At 39.8% G+C, this 25,922-nt stretch overlaps 3 protein-coding genes and 1 long non-coding RNA gene across 12 annotated transcripts; 2 read left to right on the top strand and 2 right to left on the bottom strand.

The window, feature by feature from the left end:
- Positions 1-1,172: 1,172 nt before the first annotated feature.
- Positions 1,173-16,181, bottom strand: rhot1b (ras homolog family member T1). 2 transcript variants are annotated; one of them, XM_061771585.1, is made up of 20 exons: positions 15,818-16,181; positions 14,932-14,990; positions 14,742-14,823; positions 14,264-14,307; positions 14,127-14,180; positions 13,785-13,837; positions 12,770-12,878; positions 12,127-12,228; positions 11,310-11,408; positions 11,108-11,216; positions 10,275-10,395; positions 9,547-9,631; positions 9,178-9,323; positions 8,128-8,228; positions 7,804-7,934; positions 7,578-7,661; positions 6,220-6,342; positions 5,902-6,104; positions 4,459-4,581; positions 1,173-3,226 (listed from the first exon to the last, which is right to left on the bottom strand). In XM_061771585.1, exons 1-20 carry the CDS (start codon positions 15,852-15,854, stop codon positions 3,109-3,111), a joined length of 1,983 nt encoding a protein of 660 aa, XP_061627569.1. In that variant the 5' UTR covers positions 15,855-16,181; the 3' UTR covers positions 1,173-3,108. The 2 variants fall into 2 exon arrangements, with proteins under 2 accessions (XP_061627569.1, XP_061627570.1); XM_061771586.1 differs by lacking the exon at positions 4,459-4,581.
- On the top strand, positions 7,899-15,909 carry LOC133477158 (uncharacterized). The gene is made up of 3 exons (XR_009788253.1): positions 7,899-8,031; positions 14,750-14,853; positions 14,937-15,909. It is a non-coding gene; the product is annotated as an uncharacterized LOC133477158 (long non-coding RNA).
- Positions 16,182-16,945: 764 nt separating the features above from the next.
- Positions 16,946-24,054, bottom strand: LOC133477152 (arf-GAP with dual PH domain-containing protein 2-like). Of its 7 annotated transcripts, none has more exons than XM_061771578.1 (12): positions 23,964-24,054; positions 22,555-22,683; positions 21,382-21,512; positions 20,214-20,305; positions 19,974-20,062; positions 19,783-19,895; positions 18,963-19,109; positions 18,715-18,798; positions 18,574-18,636; positions 18,399-18,476; positions 17,892-18,120; positions 16,946-17,470 (listed from the first exon to the last, which is right to left on the bottom strand). In XM_061771578.1, the coding sequence occupies exons 1-12, from the start codon at positions 24,010-24,012 to the stop codon at positions 17,442-17,444; spliced, it is 1,233 nt and encodes a 410-aa protein (XP_061627562.1). In that variant the 5' UTR covers positions 24,013-24,054; the 3' UTR covers positions 16,946-17,441. The 7 variants fall into 7 exon arrangements, with proteins under 7 accessions (XP_061627562.1, XP_061627564.1, XP_061627559.1 ...); XM_061771580.1 differs by lacking the exon at positions 23,964-24,054 and adding an exon at positions 23,389-23,886; XM_061771575.1 differs by lacking the exon at positions 23,964-24,054 and adding an exon at positions 22,909-23,063 and having other exon boundaries at positions 22,555-22,790.
- On the top strand, positions 22,713-25,720 carry tefm (transcription elongation factor, mitochondrial). Of its 2 annotated transcripts, none has more exons than XM_061771584.1 (5): positions 22,713-22,895; positions 24,005-24,498; positions 24,746-24,895; positions 24,980-25,158; positions 25,230-25,720. In XM_061771584.1, the coding sequence occupies exons 2-5, from the start codon at positions 24,064-24,066 to the stop codon at positions 25,495-25,497; spliced, it is 1,032 nt and encodes a 343-aa protein (XP_061627568.1). In that variant the 5' UTR covers positions 22,713-22,895; positions 24,005-24,063; the 3' UTR covers positions 25,498-25,720. The 2 variants fall into 2 exon arrangements, with proteins under 2 accessions (XP_061627568.1, XP_061627567.1); XM_061771583.1 differs by lacking the exon at positions 22,713-22,895 and adding an exon at positions 23,019-23,194.
- The last annotated feature ends 202 nt before the right edge of the window (positions 25,721-25,922 follow it).

Below are 25,922 nucleotides of genomic sequence, written 5' to 3'. Positions count from 1 at the left end.
AGCACTTGTTGCTTGAAAATGGCAGCATAGTAGCGTCTGAATGGGATAAAAGACATAAGTAATGCGATGCAGTAAGACTGATTTTCTTACGTGTGCAATGCATGCCCATTCATTTGCATGCACAGTTTAGCTTTGCATCAAACACAGTAGCGTGTAGTTTTCAAAAGACTAACAAGAACAACAGAAAGAGTGCATGGGAAGACAGGCCTTAATTTATAACTCAGTAATTAAAAATGTTTGCTTCTGTTAACCAGAAAAGGGAGACATGAAAATAATCTGATGCAATGTTCAAATAACTGTGTACTACTATATATCAACATTTTTTTGTTTTTTTTGCCCACCGTTGCTTTCTCACGATGAAGGGACATGTGAGGGTGTTGATTGCATGGGTTCGAGTGTCAAAACCTTCTGAGATCATTAAGCTTTAACGGGAATAACCTGCAAATGTGCTAAATTGCAGGTTTCTCCAGAACAGGGACTTGAATATTAACATCAGCATAATCCTGTAAATTGATTTGCTTTTAGTGGCATTTTTTCCCCCGCCCCATTAGACAATGCTGCCATCTGGTGTTGGAGGGAAAGAAAAAAACATGCACAATTTTTGATTTAGGTCTATTTTGACTATTTAGGAGCTACACCAGGGGTTACATTTTTTTTAGAAACCGCAGTGTGATGCAGTACAGTTGTACACCACACCACCGAAAACTACCACAATAATGAACAAATTGCTAAATGAATACCTCTGTGATAGCAGCAAGTGTATTGGGAGTTCTTATGATTGTGCATGGGCAGCACGGTGCAATAGTGGTGAGCATGTCTGCCTGTCACTTCTGAGGTTTTTGTTTGAATCTCCTCTCCTGCTTTTCTGTGGGTGGAATTTGCATTTTGTCCTTTAACCCCTAACCTTAGTTTAAAAAAAAAAACGTATTTCCCAAAATGATTGTTCAATTTGTGTATCATGTATTTTTTTGTAAATTTATATTAAACACACTACTTTGTGTATCTATATTTTTCACTACACAAAACCACAATGGATTTGCATGGTAGCAGGGTGAACTAGTGGTTAACACATCTTGCTCCGCGAGTACTCCGGCTTCCGCCCACATTCAGGCGATTCGTTGAAAACCGATGCATTGATCACTCATACACGTTGTCGAACCAGACGAGAAGAATTTGACGAGATGTATTTATTGTTAATTTTCCAAAAGGCGGGAAGTGGTAAATAGATCCAACTGCACCTCATGGCAAGAAGTTGGACGTTACGGACTGACATTGGTGCATCTTCTGCGACAAGCAAGTTCAGTGCAGATTTCTAAAGGACCATTTTCAACTACACAGTAATTATGGAAAGTAATGCATGGAATGTGGTCAGAAATCATAAAACATGCAAGTTTCTAGTAGAGCATGACCATACATCGTACACGTTAAATGTCCCATCCCCACATTTGGCCATAAGAGGAGGGGGGAGAAAAAAAAAAAAAAAAAGTTTCGATCAATGCTAAAGTATCATGTCAGCCAGTCTGAAGGCCAAGCGCGCGCACGCACGCGCGCGCACACACACACACACCTTATTTAGAATATTTACACTATCAGTAATTATAACTTTGCATCTCTCACACAGCTTGACAAGTGCAGTCACCAGGCAACCGCAAAAAGCTATTATTGGAACACACTCTTATAGCATTTCATACGCTTCAATCAGCAGCTACCTGTTACATTGTTCCGATATGAATATATCATTTTTTTCTTTTTACACACAAATACAATCAGAAAAAAATACACTTTGAAGTAGAAAATTAAATATTGAAACTTTTTTTTTTAAGCCCACTGAGGAGCTGTGCATCGCTCGCTACCGTTGCAGATGCACTTATTGACAAAAGTATTGGGACACCTTGCCAGTGAAAATGACAGGAAGAATTGAAGCAACGCTACCATTGCAGCTATGACAGCTTCCACTCTTCTGATAAGTCTTTCAGAAGATTTGGGAGCATGTTTTGGGGTAATGACCATTTGTGATGGGGTTCTTCTACACCAAAGCCATCCAAGCATGTATACTGTAGACATTCAGCTTTAATTTGAGGGTATTTACATCCAAATCAGGTAAACGGTGTAGGAATGAACAGTTTATGTATATGGCTCCCACCTTTTAGCGAGCATCGCGTATCCTCGGGTGAAGCAAAGTTTCTGCGCTAATCAAAACACCTCAGTCGCAAACACAGCAATTTCCAGCGAGTTGGAATGCCATGTCTACTGTAATATGTAGCAGAGCTCTTGCGATGGAGAGATACAGACAATGTAGTACTACATAAGCCTATTACTGCTACCGAGTCTATATCTGTACCAACGCCGGTGATGCGCCCCGCTGCAATATGATTGGCTGATGAAAGGACTGAGCAGATGGCGCGTCTGCCGAGACCGTAGGATTCATAACGCGCGCGCCATATATGCGCCACCATCTTGGCTAAATATGAGTTACGCGTGTTATGAACCGAACCGAAGGGTTTTCAAAAACCATTCCACCCCCAGGGGACATGTTATGGGAAATTGACATTTTATTGTTTGTAGACAAATAGTTGGGTTAAATTAACCAGTGGTGGTTCTGTGCAAGGTAAGCACATAAGCAGCACTCGATCGCTCGGTGGAGCTGTCGATGCGGTGCGATATTTGTGTTTGGCGAGGCGTCCTTGTGCCACATACACACAGTGAAGTGTACAAACTGCCGGTTCCACGAGTTAAAATGCTTTCATTGTCCTTATGGACGCAATTACTAGTTAATATTGTAACGAAATCCAGACTCACTGTTAGTCCAGCAGTCTATGGAGCGGGATGAGGGCTTCGTTAGACTCCTATAACAGGCTGATTTCAGCAGGACAAGAAATGCGGTGTACAAAGTGACCTACAAATCTTGAAATTTGTGGTATTTCTACCAAACCATGTCACAGCTATGTTATTAAAACACCTGAAAATAATTGTAAATTGTGGGAAAAAATGCATACGTTTCCTTTAAGGCTCTAAACGGGTCAAGCGCACCCCGAGCTGATTGCTTGTCCCAATACTTTTGTACATACGGTGTGTACGAGAACAGTTTGCGGGTGGTCATGAGAGGCATCACCGCGTTTTGAGCAGAACTCTGTACATTGCGAAACCCAGCAGGGCACACACGCTGGCGCCCACGCTTGCTCTCAGCCAGAAGGCGGAACTTTTCAGGTCCGCTTGGCTCACGTGCCTGTGACAAAAGACAGAGAAGCGTGGGAATGTATGATGTCATCATCATAGCCTTCAGAGAATTGCTTTTGAGGTGTATGACAAAAGGGGGATGCGCAAAACAGGATGACGTGGAGGAAAATATCCATCAGTGACATGTCAAGAATGAAAGATGGTCATGAGGTTGCAAAAGCAAAATGATGAGAAAGGGTCGAGTACAGTTTGATGAGTCGGCAGAAGAACAAAAAGGATATAAACCTAATGACAATAAAAGGAAGAATCAAAATAGAAACACTTTCAACACAACATGCTGGCTGGGGAACACAAGGAAAAAGGTTTAGTAAAAAACAAACAAAAAAAGATGGAGGAAAAGGACAAATGAAAGAGTATGCGATGGTCGACAAGAAAAACATGACATTCTGTTAATTAATGCTAATTTCAGGTGAACAGTGAATACTTGGTGACCCCCTCCAAGGTGGCTCTGTTTTTGTGTTTGTTGTGTTCAACTTCCTGTCTACAATGATTAATCATTGATTTGGATTCTGGATGAATTAAAAACAAATAAATAAATAAATGCACATTCCTTAGTTCTACCAGCAAAAATAAAAATTCCCTTAAAAAAAACAGACCTTTCAAAAAAATTATTCTGTGTATTTGGGTCAGAGTATTAGGTCCACCAGCAAAATAAATACATAAATATTGCATATACAAGGGACAGTCAAAAAGTAATTAGCCCAATTTAATTTAACCTACTAATATATATTTTTTCCAGAAAATCTCATTGTTGTTTAAATACTTCTTTCTGTTAGCCATTTTGCATTGTTGGATGCCCGTCAGAAACTGAGATTGAATTTCTTACTTTGGAAGACCTTTATTTTTGTCAACATATCTTTATTCTTATATTAGGACTTCATAGGACTTTTTATTCTTGTTCAACATATTCCAACTTCATTCTCATATTTCCATTTCCTTCCCGTAGCACTGCAACATTCTAACATTATGTAGTAACATTACATTTTTATTTTCATATTACTACAACTTTATTCTTGTTACATTATGATGCACATCTCTGGCAGATCTCATCAGATTGTAAGCGATCATTACATTTTGTTCTCTCGGATCCAGAAAAAAATGATTAATTTAACCTTTTAAGCCTTGGCGGAGGCTCTCTTGCGAAGTAACATGTTTGGAAGTGTGGAAGTGAAAGCAAAGAATGACGTATGGACGAGTAAAGAGAAGATAGTGGGTTAGGACCTGCGGAGAACCACAGCGTGGAGTTTGGCTCTGACCGTCTGCAGCAGCTCGGAGTTGAGCAGGTTCTGACACAAGCAGAAGGTGCAGCGGTTACAAGTGCACATGCAGCGCAGTCGCGCGTGGCTGAGGAGAAAAACACACGACACGCACGCACGGCACAGGAAGAAGCTTTAAAAACACCATCATGGAGACATTTCCTCAGCGCTGCAACCAAAAGAAGGGAATTAAGGGTAATAATTATAAAGACATCAGTTATAGATAAGTCCAAGAAAATCCAGTTCAACGAAAGCGTTGATGCTGGCTGCAGGCTGGGGAGCCGCCACGGGGATCGATCGAGAGCCCTGCTGCGCTTGAGAGGGAAAACGCAACATTGCCGCGAGGCAGCAGAGCGTGCCGAAGCGTGAAGTGAGTCAACTCAAGTGAGAGACGCAGCAAAGTGGTGACAACAACAACAACAACAACGCCCGAACAAACAATCTTTATCTGGCTGTCGATGCGCACACGAGGGCAAGATGTTGGGCGTTAAGTCAGACTTTAGGCAGTTGTTTTTTGTGCCCCGGGGCTTCCCGTACAGTTGTGAAATATAATGTACCTTTACACAACTCTTTGCGAACAAAACTGTCAGGGTCTTGGGACAACGACAAATCAAAACAAAGTTGTAATATAACATAAAACAATGTAGAGGAATACACTTTGGTTGTTTTAGTGTCAGGTGAAAATAGTGCTCACCCAATATGAGGCTGTCCTGGGTGTTCTACCAATATTGTGGGTGTGTGAGTGAGAGAGCGAGAGAAAAGATCGAAGGAAGAAAGAAAGGAAGGAATGAAAAGGATTGGAAGAAGGAAGGAAAGGTATGACAGAAGGGATAGCATGAAAAACAAAGCAGGCAAAAAAGATGGAGGGAAAAATTTAAAAAGAAGGGACTGCAATGAAAGAAGAAAGGAAAAGGAATAAAAGGAAAGAAAAAGGAATAAAAGGTGAGTAAAAAGAGAAAAGAAGAAATTGAAATATATTAAGGACAGAAAAAAACAAAGGAATTAAAGCAAGGAAGAACTAAATGATGTAGTGCGACGCGCCGTTTAATTACTCGACTGCAGTGTTCCAGGCATTTAGGTGTAAGGAATTATTGGTGGAATATACAAAATATAATAACGTTCAGACCTTTCATTTGTTTTGTGCTTGTGTGGAAATGCTTAGCATCTTTTGCTCCACTTTGTCTGAAAACTCCAAATGAAAGGGCAGCTTTACAGATGGCACGCACATTTTGCGATAATGATGTCTACTACTGCGACACATGGCGGTATCGCCGACATGTTTGTGGGGGCTGTCTATTTGAGGAGCTGCGTTTATTCATTCAAGCGGACCACCAATTGATTCGTCAGCTACCTGTGAGACGACAACATTGTTGTGCTGCAATTCAACACGTGTTGGTGGCGTACTTACGGGTACATGGCCATGGTGCTGAGTTTGGTATAAATGTCTCTGCCAGGCGCTCCCGCGGTGTTACAGGTGAACGACTGCGGAGGAGGCATTTTGTGCCTCCGACAGAACTCCAGAGGACTGCAGCCGTAGAACTGTTTGGTCTCGGGCAAGTCCGACTTGGCCGCGATCATCATGCACGGGATCTTGCAGTCCATGAAGTATTGCTAGAAAAGGGAGGGTGACATCCCAGTTCAGATGTTGAACAAACCAGGGTTGTTTTTTTTTGTTGTTGTTGTTTTTTTTTGTTTTTTTTAAGAGCAGTTGGCATGGAAACTGTACCTTGAAGACTTTGGCGCAGTATTCAAAAGAGTATGGGTTGCTGACGTCATACACTAAGCAGATGATGTCACAGGCCAGGTCGGCATCAGACAGGTAGTCCAAGTCAGGGAACACTTCATGAAGCTGAGAAAACGGAAAAAAGTGCTGACTTTCGCTTAATTTGTTCTAAACAGACATTTACATATTTTCCTATTGAAATGAATGGATATGTCAGGAATCCGTTCCAGCCTTCCCCCGAAAAAAAGTAAAACTGTTGCACTGATGTGCATTTTAATGAGGAAAATGTCAACCAAAATAATGTACTTTATAAAAAAAAATAATAAAAAAAGATTATAAATGACAATTAAGTAGAAATAAAAAGAATTAAACAGGTTTTGACACACTTTAGCAATTGAGTGGCCATTGTCCTGCTCTTTCTTGTATACCCGCTTTGGCCACCTGGGTAAAGCATAAGACGGATATACTGTTCATTGAGACGTCTCAACTCCTCCAGGCTCTTCAGTACACCACTAATAGTAGTTCTTCTCAGAGGATAAGGAATATATGATTTTACTATTATATTGTTGCTACACCATTTGTGTTAAATCCGGAGCTGAAAGTGTTACAGCACCACAACATAGATGTTATTTAGCGTTAGCATTAAGCTAGTGAACTGAAAGGCTATGCTGTGTGTTTGGTTTAAATACACAAGGCTCAATTCTCTTTGTTTTATTTATTTTGTAGTTTGGCAGTAAACTTCAATTAAAAAATAGCAACAAACAGTTTGAAGCCCATTTTTTGAAGAACTGTTTACTATTTGACAATGTGCTGCTTATTGTGAGTGAGCTGAGTTCACTGCCATCATACAGCGCTTGTACCTTAGGTCTGGGTTCGCAAGTCAAAGCAAAAGAAATCAGCGATTGGCCTGAATCGAAGCAAATAGACGAGATTTTCAGCAAATAACTGAGGATTGGTTCCCAAATTGTTCTATGAAAGCACTAAAGTGGACCCCCTGCTATTCGCGGTGATGAGGACCAAGCCAGGCAAGTGAATTTCAACGTATAACTGACGCCCCCAAAAAGTGATATAACTTGTGGTAAGGGATAAAGCTATAATTTCCTATATTAATAGTTTAGACCATAAAAATACTACAGACTATGATCTTTGAACACTTTAATAACATTGCTGTACTGTAAAAATGCAGTACTGTACAGAACAGGAATGAAAACAAACCACACGCACTACGCGACAGTTCAGTCAGCTGCGGCCGTGTCGCTCGGTGTGAGCCTTAAGTCTTTCAGCTGAACAGCCATTATTTGAGGCTATGTTATGATATTTATTGCGGAAAAGATGGCCATGAATCTTATAGTCGCACTTACTAGAAGGTATTTCTCCTGACCGTAAACAAAGGTTGTGCTGATGGCATAGTAGGATTTATGTTCCTCTTTGATCATTTGCTGGTGCTGAAACGACAATAATAAGAAAAATCACATAGGTCACATTAACGTAAATGGATGAGATTACTTTGAAATGTCAAGCCACGGTGACAAATGGCTTTTATTATTATTTATTAATTTCTCATGGCTGACACTTTTTGTGGTTTACCATCAGGTTCCTCCCCAGAAAGGCTTGGAGGAAGCCACTCTTCCCACTGCCAGCATCTCCAAAGACGTTGCAGCGGAAAACGCCGCGTTGTGTCTGCTTCTTCTGCAAGTCAATCTTCTTATCCCTGGTCACTGCAGGGGCAAACGCCACGTACACATCACAGGATTAGTTCGGACCGGTACCGTGCACGTCACATGCCCGCAAGTCTCAACAAGGCACAGAAATCGTGTATGTATATATGTGTGTGTGTGTGTATTTTATATATATATATATATATATATATATATATATATATATAAAAAAACCTGAAGATGTGTTGGTTACCTGTAATTGCTGCTGCTTGGGACTCCTGCTCAGCAATGATTGAATAACCAAGGTAGCCCAAATACTCCAGGCAACGCTGCACATCCAGATAAGTTGTTAACCTGGACAAACACTTTAATAAATAAATAACAGCAAATTTAAACAAATTACAGTACTTTATAATTCTTTAAAAAGCAAGACACAAAAATAGAATATGAAATACAAATACTGGGACTTCCACGAAGAAAATATAGGTAAGTTAGCTAATAAGTTAATTTAAAAAGTAAATACAACAATTTGTGATAAAAAAAATATTAAGTGTTAAATATAACATTTTTTAAAAATGCTACAAATAGTAACTTTGAACATAGAAATATATGCACTAAGAAAATAATAAAAACTAGAAGTACATTGAAAAAATCATTTGTGAATACAATTTCAAAAATAAATATAAAATTAATAAAATAAATTATTTTAATATAAAAAAAAATTTTTCACAAATTAAGACAATAGATACAACAGACAAGTAAAATTTTTTTTATTATTATGCCAATTTTAACAACCACACGGAAAATTCAATAAAGTCTGTTTTAGTACAAATAATGATGACAGTTTTAAATAATGTTAGATCACTGGTGAGCAAGCAAGTTTGTGCATAAGGGCCACATTTGATTTTTCAAATGGACAGAAGGACCAAGCCATTTGTAGTTGAGTTAAAGAAAAAAAAAAAAAAAGTTTTAATAAATAATAAAAAAATATTTAAAAAGAAAATAAAGAATACAAAATCCACAAATTATTTAATAAAATAAAAACAAATAAAATGCAGATACAAATGTATATAATTTTTTTATTTTAACAAATGTTTGTATTTTATTACTTACCAAAAAAAAAAAAAAGAATTAATCCATGTTGTAAAATAATGTTTCAGTGGAAACATATTGCAAAACTTTTGATCATGTCAAATGTTCGGTGGGCCGGATTAAAGAATGAAGCGGGCCGTATGAGGCCCACAGGCCATACTTTCCCCGCACCTGCGTTAGATACAGCTCATCATGAAATGAGGCCACTCACGTCCACTGTGAGAGATAACCCTGGTAAGTTATCCAGCCCTGCTCGTTGGTGCACACAGTGTTGTTGACGTCAGGACCCCAGGGCGTGTAGGGAAAAACATCAAACAGGTCCCTCAACTCCTCCGGCAACAAGGCACAGTCACGGTCCTGACATGACACGGAGCACAGCGCGTCATTTACTTTCACTTCTGTCGCACTTTCCCCTCTAAGCTTGCTGCTAATTCTCCTGTCAACAAGTGAAATCAAGCCTCAGCAGGGAGTCGGCACTGGCTGCAGTAGGTGGGGGGTACTTAGGTCCTTGACCGTAATGCAGACTGAACAGCTTTTCAGCAGCGAAACAACATGCAGAGCAAACGCTCAAGGATTATACCTTGTCATGTTTGTCGAAGACACTCTGCAGGAAGAGGTAGGCTGTGTGGTTGAGCTCTGTGGTGCAGTCAGGAGGAACTTTCAGCCTGCAACGATATCACGATTGGGGGGGGAAAAAAATGTCAAAGAAACAAGTACATGAGAAGAAGGCAGGGAAAATAGTAAAAGATGAGTACAGTAAACTCCCCTATTCGTATTTCGATGTTCACAAATTCACCTACTGTGTTTTTTTCTGTGGAGCCCAAGATATTCACTGAAAAACTAATCTATTGCTTTTTTGGTCTTTCTATAACGCTATAAGATGGCACCCAGTATGTCAGGGAGGAACTAAGTTTAGCCTGGGTTGTTAGTAGAAGTTACGAAGTCTTCACAGCATGTGCATGGACATGCGCATCAAATACAGTGGTGCCTTGGGATATGAGTATAATGCATTCCTTGACCATGCTCTGAACTCAGTGTGTATGGAGTTTCCCATTGTATGTTAGCACTGAGCTAGTGGAGGCTATGTGGTTGTGGATACTTGTATCTCAAGGATCCACTGTAATCTGTAATCAATTTGCCATTGACGGTAAACGCTAGCAAGGTGGTCATGAAGTGGAAATTAATGTTTGACACGCCACTAGAAGGACTGTAAGGCCCTAAACACACTGACAGAGAGAATTGTGGACACTGGGCTAAAGGCCCAAAATGCTCACAGTAGTCCCCCTTCATGATAATTTCAAGACATACGGGGCGAAGAGGTAGTCCTGATTGAGCTCCAGGTCGTCGTCGTATCCGAATCTCCTGAGCACCGTCCATGTGGTTTCGTGGCGACCTCGCTGTATGAACAGTGTGTGGAGGAACAGGAAGCCTGGAGTGGGAAGTCAAAGAAGCGTCACAGTTCATATGCAGATTAACGACATCAGCGAAATGTGACGACTAGATGGATGGGACTCCACCATTTGCGCTACGAGGTGCGGTCGGAACAGTTTCATCCTGCCGAAATGGCAAAAAGTGGAAAGCAAAATCTCTACTTTAAAACCAAATTTAAATGGGTTCTTCCTTGGCTTATGAGCCACCAAACCACGTTCCGTTGAAATTGTGTTTTAAACTGAGAGCTAACAAATAAACCAAAAACGACTGGAACTCAAAACATCTCGTATTGTGCTTTTACCCTCAGTGGCGGAAACAGCAAATAACCTACTAGATCAGTGATTTTCAAACTGTGGCATGCATACCACTAGTGTTATCCTGGGTGCCTCTAGTGCTACATAAAAGAATCACTGCCTAAGTACAGTTCAGTTATAATTAATGTTGTTTGTCAGGATGGTGGTATTTGGAGAGCAAAGTACATTTTGGTCTAAAAAGTTCAAGAACCAATGTATGACTGACTGTGTTCAGATCTCCACATTTGCATTTTGAGCTAAAGCACATCCCTCCAAAATTAATTAATTTATTTATTTTTAAATGGAGTCAGCTGGTAACATAAAACAAATGCTACAAAGAACATAACCTGCTGACTCTTGCTTTGTGCTTGGCAGAAGTAAAAATAACCTACTCGTAGTGTGTGTTTGTGTACCAACCTTTTAGAGTAAGTCCATTGTCACACACTCCATCACTCAAATTCTTCCTCACAACATTTTTCACATCCTCTAAGGCCTGCGGCTCCAGTGGCATGTTGAAACATGTTTTCTATGTGGACGCAAAATAAAATGTTTATTTTCATTGTTTTATCTCGTCGGAAACATGCAACTTCTCAATAATAACAACCAAGAGTGTATTCACCTGAAAGAAGTTGAGCTCATTATCGTTGAGAATACCGTCGTTGTCCATGTCGGACACTTTGAAGATTCGGGTCAGCGCTTTTACACAAAGTGGCCTCATCTGGGACCAAAACACAACTTTATTATGAATTGACATTTACAGTCAACCCAATTGAGTAGGGGTGGGAACATTTTTTGTGCTCAAGAACCACATTTCATTTTTTTTAAAACAGACAGATGGGCCAGGTCATTTATAGCTGTTAAATTTTTTTTTTTAAAAAACAGTTTAAAGTTAAAATGTGTATGCAAATATGTAATATAATTGTCATAATAAAATAATTCAATTTAATTGTAATTGTTTTCAATCAGGCAATTAACATAAATTATTACGCATGTGAACATATTTTATTTTATTTTTTTTTACAATATAGTAAATCTATGAACCAATTATTTAGTTAGATAAATTAATTTAAAAAATTCATAAAACATAAATGCATACATTTTAAATATCCCATTTTAGGAGACCACGGCTAAATTAAGGCAACAAATATTACAGGACTCTTGCTAGGAGTGGATCATACTATGTCCAGCCCTACCATAGAGAAACGACTGCTGATAGACATCACATCGTATCCCAGAACACAGCTTGGGGAAAAGCTAGTAATAATCTAGTTGCTGTACTTTGCAAGGAAGTTGGTAAAGTAAAACTTCAGGGTCACAGTGTCATAAATGTGTTATGATGAAAGAATCAGACATTTTTGTATCATGCGGAGAGCTCAACTATTGTTGTAAACTATATAGTCTTGGCTTATTATGTATTACTTAACGGTGCCACTTACGTCTTTTTTGTCTGGACAGTAGAGGGGGCCTGTGGGGTGAAGGACAGCCTTTTGGGCATAGTAGAACAGCTCCGAGATGTTCTTCAGATTCTTTGCTGAGCACTAAAAATAAGAATGATGAACAATGCTTTCAAAGGGAGGCTTACTGTTTTGCAGCACATGAACTAAGCCTAGTAAATAAGCCTTGAAGGCTTTAAAGCTGGCGGAATTGCACTTGACTTGGCATGGGGGAGAATACAAAGTGACAGCGCAATGCAAACATTATCTTGCCCTGTGTGTGTCCACGTGTGTGCATTAGGCCAGACAGTGTATTAAAAACACAGGATCCGTCTGAGCACCTCTGATTATCCCGTCTGCGTAGACACAGGTGATGAACCGAAGGTGGGAAATCTTTTGAGTTCCTTTTGTATACTATTTAACACAGCATTCAGAAGAAAAGCATTAGCTCAGTCTGTAAAGACGTGGCTTTCCCAGCATGGGACGTCCTTGTGTTCTCGAGAGATAATTACAGTAGACCCCCACATATCATGGGCGGACAGGGACCGAAAGCGATCTTGAACAGCAAATTTCCACAAATAAGTGGACATTAAGTCGATACTGTTTATCCGCTTGCGCTGCCTCGTCAGTGAGAAATGTTTCTCACCTCGACGCAGGTCTCGATCTCGCTGTACTGGTTCATAACGGGCAGGATGGTCTCCATGCTGCTGTGCTCCACCAGGTCTGACTTGTTTCCCACCAGGATGAGAGGAACCCTGGACATATAGTAACACACATGGGGGGAAAACTTGATTTTAAAGGAGACATATTACAAAAGGTTGACTTTTGATTGGCTTACATAAAAATTGTTGGGTCTCTGGAGTGCCTGCCCACCCATCAAGTGTAAAATTAAACAACCAAGTTAATCTTTTGTTGTCTGCCAATTTCTCAAAATGTGCAAGTGAGCCATTTAACACTTCGGCCCCCCTGTTACGCAACAATGGGGCTAATTTTGATGTCCATACGCCACATACACACAGTGTAGTGTATGAAGTGCTGTGAACATGCTTTCATTGTCTCTAGCAAGTAGAAGCCACTCTAGTCGCGAGGCTCATGCACTGACCCTGGTCGCCATGGTAACGTAAGCCCGCAGGAACATGCTAATTTCAGCAAGACAAGAAATAGAATGTGTAAAGTCTATGTAATTCTTGATCCTTGTGGTATTTTGACAAAAGACACCACCTGTCAATTGTAAAAAAAATAATAATAATAATAATAAATAAATAAATAAAAAGAGGCAATTTCAAGACATGACTTCATGCTGGCTGGTCATTTACTAAATAAACATTTCAACCTTGTGGGTTTACACTCACTGGCGGCATCAAGATTAGCTACACCTTCGTCATCTATTGTAATTCCAATACAAAAGCTGTTTTTAAAAGAAAATCTGCCTTTACCAAGATACTAATGCTCAGTTTTGATTGATAACATTAAATAAAAGTTTGCTTATTATTGTGCTTGTAGTTTGGTGTGGTAAAGAACAGGACAGCATTATACTGAGAACCTTTTCTCCTTTTTTTTTTTTTTTTTTTACCTTATCTAGCTTAATGAGCGACGCAAACTATTAGAAACAACTCTTGGCATGACGCAGTACACTTTTAAAACGTCGCCAAAATGTGCACCTGCTATCCTTGTCCGTGTTGTCAAGAATGAGGGGGATCCAGTAGCTTGTCACCTGATGGAGAGAACAAAAAAACATGATCAATAACATTTCCAAACAAACGACTAGCATCCATCCATCTATTTTCTGTAGCGTTTATTCTCATTGTCACGTAACTGTTTCACCGATCTAACTTATCCAGTAGCAAAGTTTGACTCCATTTTGCCAGTGAAACTCACATGACCGCACACAAAGTTTCTGTGGCCCCATCCAGAAGAAAAGTGTCTGAGGCAGACGTGCTAGCCACTAGACCCCCGCTATGAGCATCATGATCAATATTATTATTACCTGGAGCAGAACTCACCTTCTCTATCGACGTCTTGTTGTTGACGGAGTACACGATGCAAATCACATTTGCCTATAGGAAAATAAACAGGCGGGCCATTAAGTGTCTGCCGACGCCCAAATTTTACTCCACACGGGACAAACAAAAAAGACGACCTTTGTGATCTCCTGGAACAACTGCTCGTCTGTCTGCTCGGCTTCTGCACGTGGAAGATAAACAGTATAGTGAAGAAGGACACCAGTGATGGCAAAGTAGACGAGTGTAAAGATAACATAAAACCAGAAATGAAACTTATAGCAACATACAAAACAGCCTGGCTGCTTAGTACAATACAACCAATAAAGCACAGTTAATTCAATATTAATTACACGCGTAAATTCATTTCACCGAGCAGATGCTAACGCATAGATTTAGCGTGAAGCGGAACAACAAGCTTGAAAAATAACCAGATAAGTTTACCGACATACTGCGTCTTGTTCCTTCTTCATTACAGCCTTCAAATGGTATGTTGTTTCACTTTATTTTAGTTTTAGTCCATATTATACAGTGATGTTTACAATTGCACGACAGTTAGGAATGTTCAAATGTTACTTAAAACATTGCCTGTGTGGTTTATAAAAGTTTTTTTATGACCTGAATAGTCCACAATGTGTGTGGGGACTCTCTCTGGAGTGACATCTGCGGGTATGGTTATCTCCTCAGCTCGGTAAGGAACCTGACAGAACACATTCACGTCACTTCAACGGTGAGACTGATCTCTTCCAATATGGCCGCACATGCTCTCTGTGAAGTGTAAATCACCCAAAAAGTTATTCATCCCTACCACAGTTGGGAACTCCTCGCTGACCAGAGACATGATGAGAGACGTCTTTCCCACCTTGGCTGTGAAGCAAATAATACAAAAGAGGATTTAGAAGTCATTGCACCAAACTACACCATCTGTTGCCCTGGAAGTTTTTGGACACGGACCAAATACCATCATCATACTTGACATAATAGCATATTGTGAATCTAATGTCCTTTAAAGCCCCTGGAAAATTGAGGTACACCATAAAATGCCATATGTATATTTATCTTTTTTTTTTTTAGCATATTTCATCTCCCAAGCACCCCAATTTCATTATGCGACAGACATTCTGATTTTGTTGTCTTTCGGTTATATTTTTTAATTGACCTACAATAGAGTACATGCTTTTTATTGAATAGCAACAATAAGAGTACAGTTAAGATGACTGTTAAAGGAATTTCTTTTAAAAAAGAAAAAGAAAAACACCAGAATAAATGGCAATTCAAATGTTTTTGGTTGCATGTACAAAAATAATTTTTTTGCGCACTTTTGTCCACATATTTTTGAATAATCTTGCAGAAATCAATAAACAACCAAATCAAAATGAGTGTCGTGTGCCGTTGCAACAGTGCATGAAACAATTCGTCTGTTTTACACGTAGTACAGTAAAGTAAAACTACTTATAATTAATGTACTGAAGAGGTCATGTGCTATCCAACTTTGCACAGAACATCTTCGCAAGGCGTGTTAACTTGGGTGTGATCATGTCCTCAAGGTTATAAATAATGTCCTGTTACTGCTAATAGTGAATAGGATGCCCACGTTTTGTGAGAAATAGATGACAGCACAAGACATCCAGTTACCGTATAGGAATGCAGATGGACGTCACACAGCAGGGAAATGAATGAAAAGGTACACTCACGTTCCCCAACCAGCAAGATCCTTACGTCCTTGCGCATCGTCGCCGGTGTGTCGTTCACCCACGCCGCGGCCGTGCAATGTGTCGCACATGTATGCTCCCTTGGGCAGGCAACGAGGATGCTCACATCCCGGCTAGCAAGACAGCTAGCTAGCTAGCCGCTAGGTTGGCTCCATGTCACTTAAATGTGAAACATGAGACGGGAAGTGGTAAAAAAAAAAAAAATAATAATAATAAATGAATTATTCGTAATATAAGCTGTTTGTGTGGTGAGTCGGAAGTCACAAGGAGCCTGTGTGTTAGTACGGCGAGCTCACTCTGCTGCTAATCTACTCTGACAGCATTAGCAGGCGGTAACGCGCTAGGCTCTTTGGCCACGCCCCTCCGAGTCAGCTGATCGAGAGAGGGGAACCGAAGATCGTTTACCGAGGACACATGTGCAAGACTTTTCCTCTTTCCTCTCTCTTGACGAAAATAGGTTTCTGTCACTACCTACGTCGATTTAAATGACGAGTTTCTATTTTGATTTTTTTTTTAAACATATATAATTTAGTCCAGTGGTGGGCAAAGTATGGCTCGCACGCTCTGTTCTTTAAGAATTTACATTATCAAGAGTCCTTTGTTGCATTAATTTAGCGCCCCCCCACAAGTACTTAATTATAAATTATTTATATTTATTTTGTCTTCATTTTACTATTAAATGAATCAATTTATTGTAAATGCTAAACTTAAAAAAATAAAATAATCAATAGTATATACATGTAATTTATATTTACTTATATTAGTAAATAATTATAATTTATTTATTGTTAATTTTAAAAACTGTCAACCATCTGTCTGTTTTAAAAAAAAACAAATGTGGCCCCTTGAGCATGAAAGTTTGCCCACCCGTGACCTGGACTCTACTGATTTCACATCCTGATTTCGCTACGTAGAAAGTGGATTAGAGTATTATGATATTTATTAGTCTCCAGCCTTATGGTTTCTCAAATTGTGGGTTGAGACACACACAAAAAAACTTTAAAATATAGATTGAATATAAAAATATCACAGACAAAAGAAACAGTGCAAAAGTACTTGTTGTGAAAGTAAAATACTGCAAACTAATTTAATGCACATCAAGCAGGCAAAGGATTTTTATTTTTTTTTATTCATTCAGCACCTCCCATATCATTTTGAAAAGAAACAAATACTGTATGTCACAAAAAGAAAAAAAAGAAACAGAATGGTGGACTGGTAGTAGGCACATCTGCCTCACAGTTCTAAAATTAATGAATTAATTATTTTTTTTAAATAAATTGCTTTTATTCGAGCCACCAGAAATAAAATGACAGGCATGTCACTCTTCTCAACAAACCTTTCACTGATGCTACAGCACAAGCCTAACACAACAACAACAATAATAATAATCATAATAATACAAAAATCACACATGTACAACTATTTACATAGAGGGAAGAGTCCATGCAAACCATTGGTCGGTTCCACCCAACCCTTAAATGACAATTCGTCATCTTACCAAGACATTTTGCATCCAACTTTGTAGCAAGGCTTCTATAGGCCAGGTGTCCCAATACTTGAGTCCATATAAAATGATGGTGCGAGTTGGTGTAAGAACTTCTTCAGGTCATTTGCGCCTTCTCAAGTTGGCTTCATCTACAAAGAGAAACAGCAGTAGAAATATTAACTGGTGCTTTGGCTGAAACAAAAACAAGCTTGTGAACATGGACTGTATTTTAACATAGGGCTGTACGTACTATTGGAATTTCCCTCTTTCGTCTGTTTATTTTTTGCTCTTTGTTTTAGTCCTTAGCATGTTTTATTTCTCTCATTGGTTTTCTTTTCTGTTTCTTACCATATTACTTTTTTTTTTTTTTTACTGTGAAGTCACTGTGAAGGAGTAGCACAATGAATTGGATTGCAGCATTAAATCATCATGGCATAAACTGTTTCATTCTTTCATTCTAATTAATTGTTATACTACTGTATGTTCTTATCAAAGTACATTATAGAGGGCTATTTTCCTTATTGAAAAAGTTGAGTTACGGCACCACTTTCTCTCGTCTTTGGGTCTTACTTGCGTAGTCCTCCGCTGTCATCGGCTGACCGATGACTTTCCCGAAGGCCTCCAGCCATTCCTGCTGTTCCTGTTCCTGCTCGCACATGAACACAAACTGCCTCTGGGGAGTCTGCAGAGTGACGGCACGGTGCCAGCGGCCTCCTCTGCCGCTGCGCCTGCCGCCCTCCGATACAGAGTAGCCGTGGCTCTGCGTGCCGATGAAGACGGCGCCAAGCTCGGTGGCGTCCTAACAAGGGAGAAGACAGCAGAGCGTTAAAACTTAAACTCACTCAACTGCAGATAGAAATATATCCAAGGGGAATCCTTTATTTTCATTTTTGGAAGATACATTTTTTTTTAATCAGTATATTGCGATTTATGTCGAGTTTTTTTTTTATGATGGGATAAGGCTTTAACGTGTTTTGGTGCTGCTGTTTTGGTTAGCAAAATAGTTCAAGTGGGTTCAGTAGTTTATATATAAAAGAAAAAAAAAAAAAAAACACTATAGAATTCTGTATTCATTACCAGTGGGGATTTATAGTATAGAAGCTTTCTGTTCATTAAGCACAGAGTGAACCACCTCTTCCTGAATGGCTCCCGCTGCTGCAAAACACACAAACAGAATATATAACAACACATTAAAAGACAACAAATAACATCATGAACATTTTTGACACATCATTTCCGGTCGGCGACAAACCGTTGGGCCAGTTTTCTCCATGTGTCCCTCCTTGAGGCAGGATCTCGTAATCTGAGGTATTAACTTTGCAGATAAACACACAATAAACATGTCGCAGCTGTTGATCATTATGACATAAATGTATCGCTATATTTATCTCACCTCACTTTGTCGAAGAGTGGGATGCTTCTTCTGGAGGTAAGCCAAGCGTGTTGCTCGAATAGCATTGAAAAAGGAAACAATGACCTGCAGAAGTGTGGATGTGAGACAATGAATTAAAAGGGGGCTAATATTTAAAACTGTAAATATTGACGAAAAACCTCAGCACTCGATGTGACTCAATAGGTGAATTTCAGTGACGTAAAGAAAAAAAAAAATAAATACAAATTGCTTGAGCAATTGTGTCTCACTTGTCCATTCTCGTGGTAAACGAAGATGTTCCTTGTCCGCACATCCTGCAAGTAGGAGATTTGCAGGCCGTGAGCGTGTCCGAGCTTCTCGGGCTGGAAAACCGCATTCAGCTCCTTCATGCCGATCACAGCTTTAGGGACTCTAGACTTGGTTTGAACGACAACAGAGCTTATCGGAAGAGAAGTCGTACACGTATGTGCGCATAAATCATTGCCCGCTATTACGTTTGTCACGAGAACGTAATAGGAAACAGTCCTGATATTTATTCGCCATTTTCGTACTTTGCTACACGTTCTTCTTGCATTTTAACTATAAGTTAAATTTTGGAGTTTGTATTTTTCAAAATTTTGACACCTATATTTACCCTTTTACTGCAAATGATTATCGGCTATCGGCTTCCTTGACTACTAATGATTGCTATCGGCCCTGAAAAAAAAAAATAAAAAAAAAAACATTGATTAATCGCTAACGAGATGCTTTGTGTGGGCGCCCGATTCGAATGAGTGGCCCAGTCGCACGGCGACGCGGCTGAGTTTGGCACGGACCATTTTCAAATGTACGAAAAACGAGCTAAAGTCCAAAAACGGAGAAAAAATTGTGTCCCAAAATGTTTTTTATTTTTTAAATAATAAATCGTCATTAACCAAACTATTGCAAAAATAGATACCTGTATGAAAAAATTATTACAAAAATTCATTTGTACAAAGCGATGCCTCCCATATGAAGTTTAGTAAATAAACACCACTAGCAGAAATTACATTGCAGTATTTGCATTCGAAAATCCTACTAAAATCTGTCAAGAACACTTTCAGTACCCACATCCTCTTTGGTGAAGTATCTGAGAGTGAAGTCTTTGTGGGACAGCAAGAAAATCCTTTTCAAAAACTGCTTGTTGTCTTTGCCCTTCTTCCACAGTGTCGCCTCAATGGTGTCTAACACATCACACACACGTGCAATGAAGAAATGGAAATACATGAAAAAAACAAGAGAAATATCGGTAACACAATTACCTGCACCATAAGATTGTTGAAAGTAGCCTTTTTCTCCCGTGAACTCTCTCCTCTCGTACTTAGCACGGATCCATTGATCCTTAAGAACCCTGGCAGTTGGAAATAAAACCTGTTAATGGTGACTTGTCATCACGCTGCGTTAAGAACTGCACTTCTCCTGTTTCAGCGTTTGTAATCGGACATTGGTGAACCTTCACTTTTCATTTCCGCTGAGCTAATGATGACAAGTTCATCACGTACAGACAGTCTCTCGGCTGCGGCCGGTAGATGAAAGCAGGAACACACTTCTCATAGGTGGCTTTAGCTACAGAGTTGCCTCTCTGACGCATGGCCTGAAGACACACACAAAAATAAAATACATAAATATATTTTAAAAAATGTATTATTCAATGCACACCTTTTCGAAATTTTGGGGCAAATTGCTGCTTTTCGAAATATATGAAATGGAGAGATGGAAAAGCTGATAAGGATGAGGAACTTGAGGGAAATGGAAAGGAATTAATATTACCATATCTCATTAAATAGTGTGCGAGGGTGTTTATTTAGTCAACTGTAGAGAATTCATTAGAGGTAAGGCTTTCATTAGAGGCAGGATCTTTAATTGTACAGATGCATTTCATAAATATATATGCATGTATCATTTATCACCCAACAACATATGTATTGTGTTTAATAGTTTACAAAGTAATAACTGTCATTAAACATTTATTAGAATATTATCATTATATAATATTGAATGTAAGGAGATAATTCACCAATATCATGGAATAAATTGCATTAGAGGTTATGCTTTTATTACAGAGGAGGCTTTTATTTGTACAGACATACTATAAAATAGTACTATATATCAGCCAATAAATAATGACACCTAACCAATGACATTTGCTTCAACTCTATTTTATTTATAGAGCACCACAAAAGACAACAACCACAGCTGTAACAAAGTGCCGAATATAATAAATATCGAACATAAAACACAATAAATAATCAAATGACAAAATAATAATGACTAACAAGATAATGGCTTATACTGTACATAATATATTATAATGTTGTATGTTATCATACATTGCATTCTAATAATATAATGCCGGTTTATTAAGACAATTTACCAGTTGGTATCATGTAAAATAAAATATAAAATATGCATCACAATGATGTACATAATATTATATATTATATTCCGCAGACTAAATTGTATTTCTACAAATAAAATTTAAAACACCTCCGCCATAGTTATCTTTCCCTGAGGGGAAAAAAGAGGTGACTATTATTATTATTATATTGATTGGCGCAGAGGCCATTATTTAAAGAAATAAAATAAAATAAATAAATTCATTATGTTTATTATATGAGAGTACCTAAGCCTAAGTGCATGCTTAGAAAAAAGAAAGAAAGAAATGTAGACCTCTACAAGGGAGTCCTGCCAGTGGTCTAGATGTATGGACTTGACTTTGCTGATGGAGGGCAAGTTCCGATGCATCCCAGAGCAGTTGACGCACAAAAACACACCTAGCGTGTAAGAGGCCCAATCAGGCTCTGCAAAAGCGCAAACAATGTTGGTAAGGGAACTAAAAACAGACAAAGGTGAGCTCGCAAATCAGAACCGTGAACCATAAAACCATGTGACGACTACTACCTATTCTCACACAGACATACTGAATATTACAAACCCTGACAGTGGTGACAATAAGAGCCAAGAGGAACACTGAGGTCACAGCTAACGTTTCCTCTTGTGATCGTATAAAACGTGACCAAAGTGTGGCTATAAATACTGTAAATATAGCGTGCCTGTTTTTGAAGCTCATACAGTAGAGTATTGTATGAAAAAAGCCTTAGGCCACCATTAGATGATTAGTTTTAGCAAGGCAATAATGACCAAATATACTTACTCAGAATATATTTGACTATAGTTCCTTTCTCGGAATACAACCAGAAAACAGAAGTATTTAGTGTGACCTGCTTCAAAATACTTTTACGTGTCACATACATATCGTCACTGTCGTGCGGAAATTTCCTACTTCCAAATTGGGTGAATTTCACATTTTTGTCACAAATCATATAGCATCCAATGAAATGTACCTTAGTGCCATTCCTAAGGTAAACATTATCTTTTCAAAATACACACACACAAAAAACACAAAAACAAAATGAAAGTATCAAATTGTAAAAAGTAACGATAAGTAACACATTCTACAACAATTTGAACTCTAAACCCCTAAATGGAATTGTCCTAAAACACAAAGCTAGAATTTTGCACACTACTATACCTACACTACTAATTTATGTGCATGTTAATTTACAGATGTATTTGAAAATATTCCCACTATGGAATTTCTTCATTAAAAGTAAATTGAATTGAGGACAAGCCCTATGGACAATGGATAAATACTCTGTATTAAATATAAATCACGCCAGATTTCTAGTTTTAGTAGCCCAAGTGGTATTTTTTTTTTTTAATTGATGGCGAATACTTTTTCATAACTTTAGTTAGGCCATTGGGGGGGGCTTTGTAAAGAGTGAAATGGCCCCTGATAAGAAAAAGCTTCCACACCACTGATTTATACAAATGAAAACTCACCAGGAGCCCCACAGTCGGCGCACGTGCTGTTCCAAGGCTGCCGTGTCAAATCCAGCAGGATTTTGTTGTTTCTCTCCAGGACGGCCATAGGTGAAGGCTCTGTTGCCCTCCGTCCCACGGAGTCACATACTATGTGCACAGGCACAACACAAATTGAGCAGATGAAGCAACATCTTTTCTCGTCGCGGTGGCCGAGCGGTTCCTCTTTGCAGCGCAGCATCACAACGTTTATTGTTCTGCACACAAAACGGCGAGGTCCAGAAATAACAGGGAAAGGAAGTGAGAGAGGCGCCCGCGGTGTACAGAGGCGTGATCACGTTTCTGAGGTTTCACTGTAAACGGTCGGTTACTTACATAATGTTGCACTTATATGAATTTTGCATTCGAACGAAAGTTACAAAAATCTTCAAAGTTCCGACGGGGAAAAAAAACGTAAGAGGGCACTATTGTGAGGGGGAAAACTCTGGAACGTAATGTGATGTCGTTGTTTAAGACGGACCTTTTAAAGCATCGGACAACAACTAAAGGACAATTTATACTTATGCGATGTCTCAATTAAATTGTAACTAACACGATAAGAACATTTTACTGGCGAACATGTGGGTTGCCAGGCGAGTTTTATCGTCTGTTGCACATAGTCGTAAGTAGCGTTATATTTCTTTTACTCGTTGTGTGACTGCACTACGTGGATAATTTGCTGTTTAGTTCACACACGTAATTTACCCTGCGTGCAAAACGTTCCCAACCTTTACGTTCGCTCATTGTCTAAAATAATCCAATGTAAATTAAAACTCTTATTTTGTGGATATAAATAGTGGTGGGAAAAGAACTCACGGTCTGCATTTAGAACATAAAGTATGGTTGTGTTCGCTCAGGCGTTCATGCTGTAAAAAAAAAAAACAACAACAACCGTGGTCCGTTGTGAACTGACTAAAATAAATAAATAACAATGCTAAAATAGCTAATGATGACAGGTGACAAAAAAAAATACAGCTTTCCTGTTTTTCCAGATTAGACGGAGGATTTTTGAAGGCCAGAAGATATTATTATTGGAGGCATCAACATCAAACAATTCTCTTAAATAAGGCTACGGATGGGGAATATCTTGCATCTCCTCATCTGTAACGCCATCGTCATTAATGCTCCCTAGTTTACGTTCCTCCATGTTGCTCCTGGCCCTCTTTTTTCCCTCACCTTTACAAATCCTCAATCTATTAATTAGAATCCCAAGGGCAATTCTCTGTTTATGTCACGTCGTCATCCACGAAGGTTGAAAAAAATATCAAGCCTATTTTGGCAATGTAAGGAGTAGAAAATACAGAAATCGTTTTTTCTATTTTGGGAGTGAAAATAAAAAGTCATCAGAAAAATAAAGTCAAGTTCAGATACCTATAAAATAGTATTTCTACCTCTTGCCACCACTGATAAATCGCTCATGTTACGTGTGCAGGTCAGCATGCTGGTCACCCAGGCTTGTTCCGCCGCCCTCGGCCGGGCTCCCTTCCCGAGATGGAGTTACGCTACCTCCAGTGCACATGCTGCTGGAGGAGCAGAATCCCAGTCGCTGGAATCGAGAGCCTGAACGCCAGCATCTCTACGCCATGCGAAGAGGACGACAACAACGAGGAACGCGACGCTCCTCTAGATGCGTGCTACACTTCAGAGCAGCGCGACGCCATCCTGAGGCTGCTCAACAACGCCTCGGTCGCCGAGCTAGCGGGCGTCAAGCTCCTCCGAGGGCGGAAATCTGTCAACATCGTGGACTACCGGAGCAAACACGGACCCTTTAAGACACTGGAGAGCGTGGTAAATGTGCCGCTGCTCAAGCACAAGAGCGCCGTCGTGGTGTTCGCGTCCATCCTCAACCCGGTGAAGAAGGAGAAGAAGGTGCGCATCCAGTTGGCCAAGTTCATCAGGCCTGAGGTGGACAGGTCCTGGCTGGAGGTAAACACATCATCACACATTTCAATCTTTTTAAACTTTTTGCAAAACTTACTGTTCTCTAACAAAAGCTGAATAGTAAAATCCCCAACTGGGTGTGCACTTCTATGCCTTTCTGTGACTCTTCCAGTCTCTATCTCTGTTGCAACCTGCTAATGAAACTGAGCCCAGTGGCCACTTCCCTCAGAGAATTGGCGAGATACTGTTGCTCAATTGTTAGCCGTTCTCATGATCTTATTGTGTAATCTAGGACGCCAATTCCATCGTTTCACTAGTGTGCGCCACTAACCGGATAGCGTGGGCACACATGGGCCGAGGAATGACCGTCATGGACTGGCAGCACTTGGACTGTCCAAACTTCCTGAAGGGCACCTACATGGCATCCGCCTACTTAAACGATGTGAGTCTGGTTCAAACAACAACCAAATAATTTAATTGGTGAACTAGCTTGTGGTGTGAAAATTGTGTTTTTTGTGATCATCAGGTGTCAGCAGTGGTGTCCCTCCTCCCTTCGGCGGACTTCTACATCATCGAGAAGCCGTCCATCTCGGTGCAGAACACGGCTCTGTTCCCGGTCATGGCGCACATGAGGACGGTGGAGGCCATGTTGTTCGCACTACTGGAGCCCAGAAATTTCCCACAGGACACCAACATTCCTCCCAGGTTTGGCACTTTGGCTTCGAGGTTGGCTTTCTGGCAATGCTGACACCTAAACTCACACCTTCTCCTCACAGAGTTCTGAACATGATGCGCACCGCCGTGGGACGCCATTTCGGACTCATGGTGGGCGAGTCGCGGACCAGCGGGGCGCAGACGGTGCGGCGGCTGATGACGGAGTCGGTGACTCAGAAGATGCCGCGGATAAACTTTCCGCCCGAGCTGCTGGTCAAGTACAGGAACTGGTTTCAGATGAGCGTCAAAAGAGGCGGGGGAGAGGAGCTCTGCGACGCTCTGCTGCAGGCCGTGGCTTTTTACGAACTCCTCACAGAATCCTCTGCTTAGCCGTCGCTGATCTGGCAAGACACAAAAACACATACGGCAGGCAACCTGAGGACTTCAGAACTTTTTTTTTTTCCCTCCTCAACCTAAAAGATGCACACCATTTAAAATGGGATGTGGAAAACGTTACCATGTATAGCCACACCAGGCGACATTTTTTCTGTTTTTATCCTCAGAACATATGCACAAAACACAATGCAGAAAATGTTAATTATATACTATGTGCTTTTGGTGGTTAATTGTTTTTGGGCTTTTCAGAACAAAGTTTGTCTAAGACTTTATTTATTTCTAGGATAAAGTGCTGTTGCGGGCTGCATATAGTAAATTGGGTTATAGGTTGCCCACCTTTGATTTAAAGATGACATGAAAAGTGACTTATTAATTCCTTCTACTGTATAACAGTTTGATCTGTGTAGTGGCTGCCTACC

The sequence above is a fragment of the Phyllopteryx taeniolatus genome, chromosome 4, assembly GCF_024500385.1.
Source record: "Phyllopteryx taeniolatus isolate TA_2022b chromosome 4, UOR_Ptae_1.2, whole genome shotgun sequence".
NCBI classification, from domain to species: domain Eukaryota; kingdom Metazoa; phylum Chordata; class Actinopteri; order Syngnathiformes; family Syngnathidae; genus Phyllopteryx; species Phyllopteryx taeniolatus.
The sequence above is the reverse complement of the archived record's forward strand: the minus strand, read 5'-3'. Positions and strand labels throughout refer to the sequence as shown.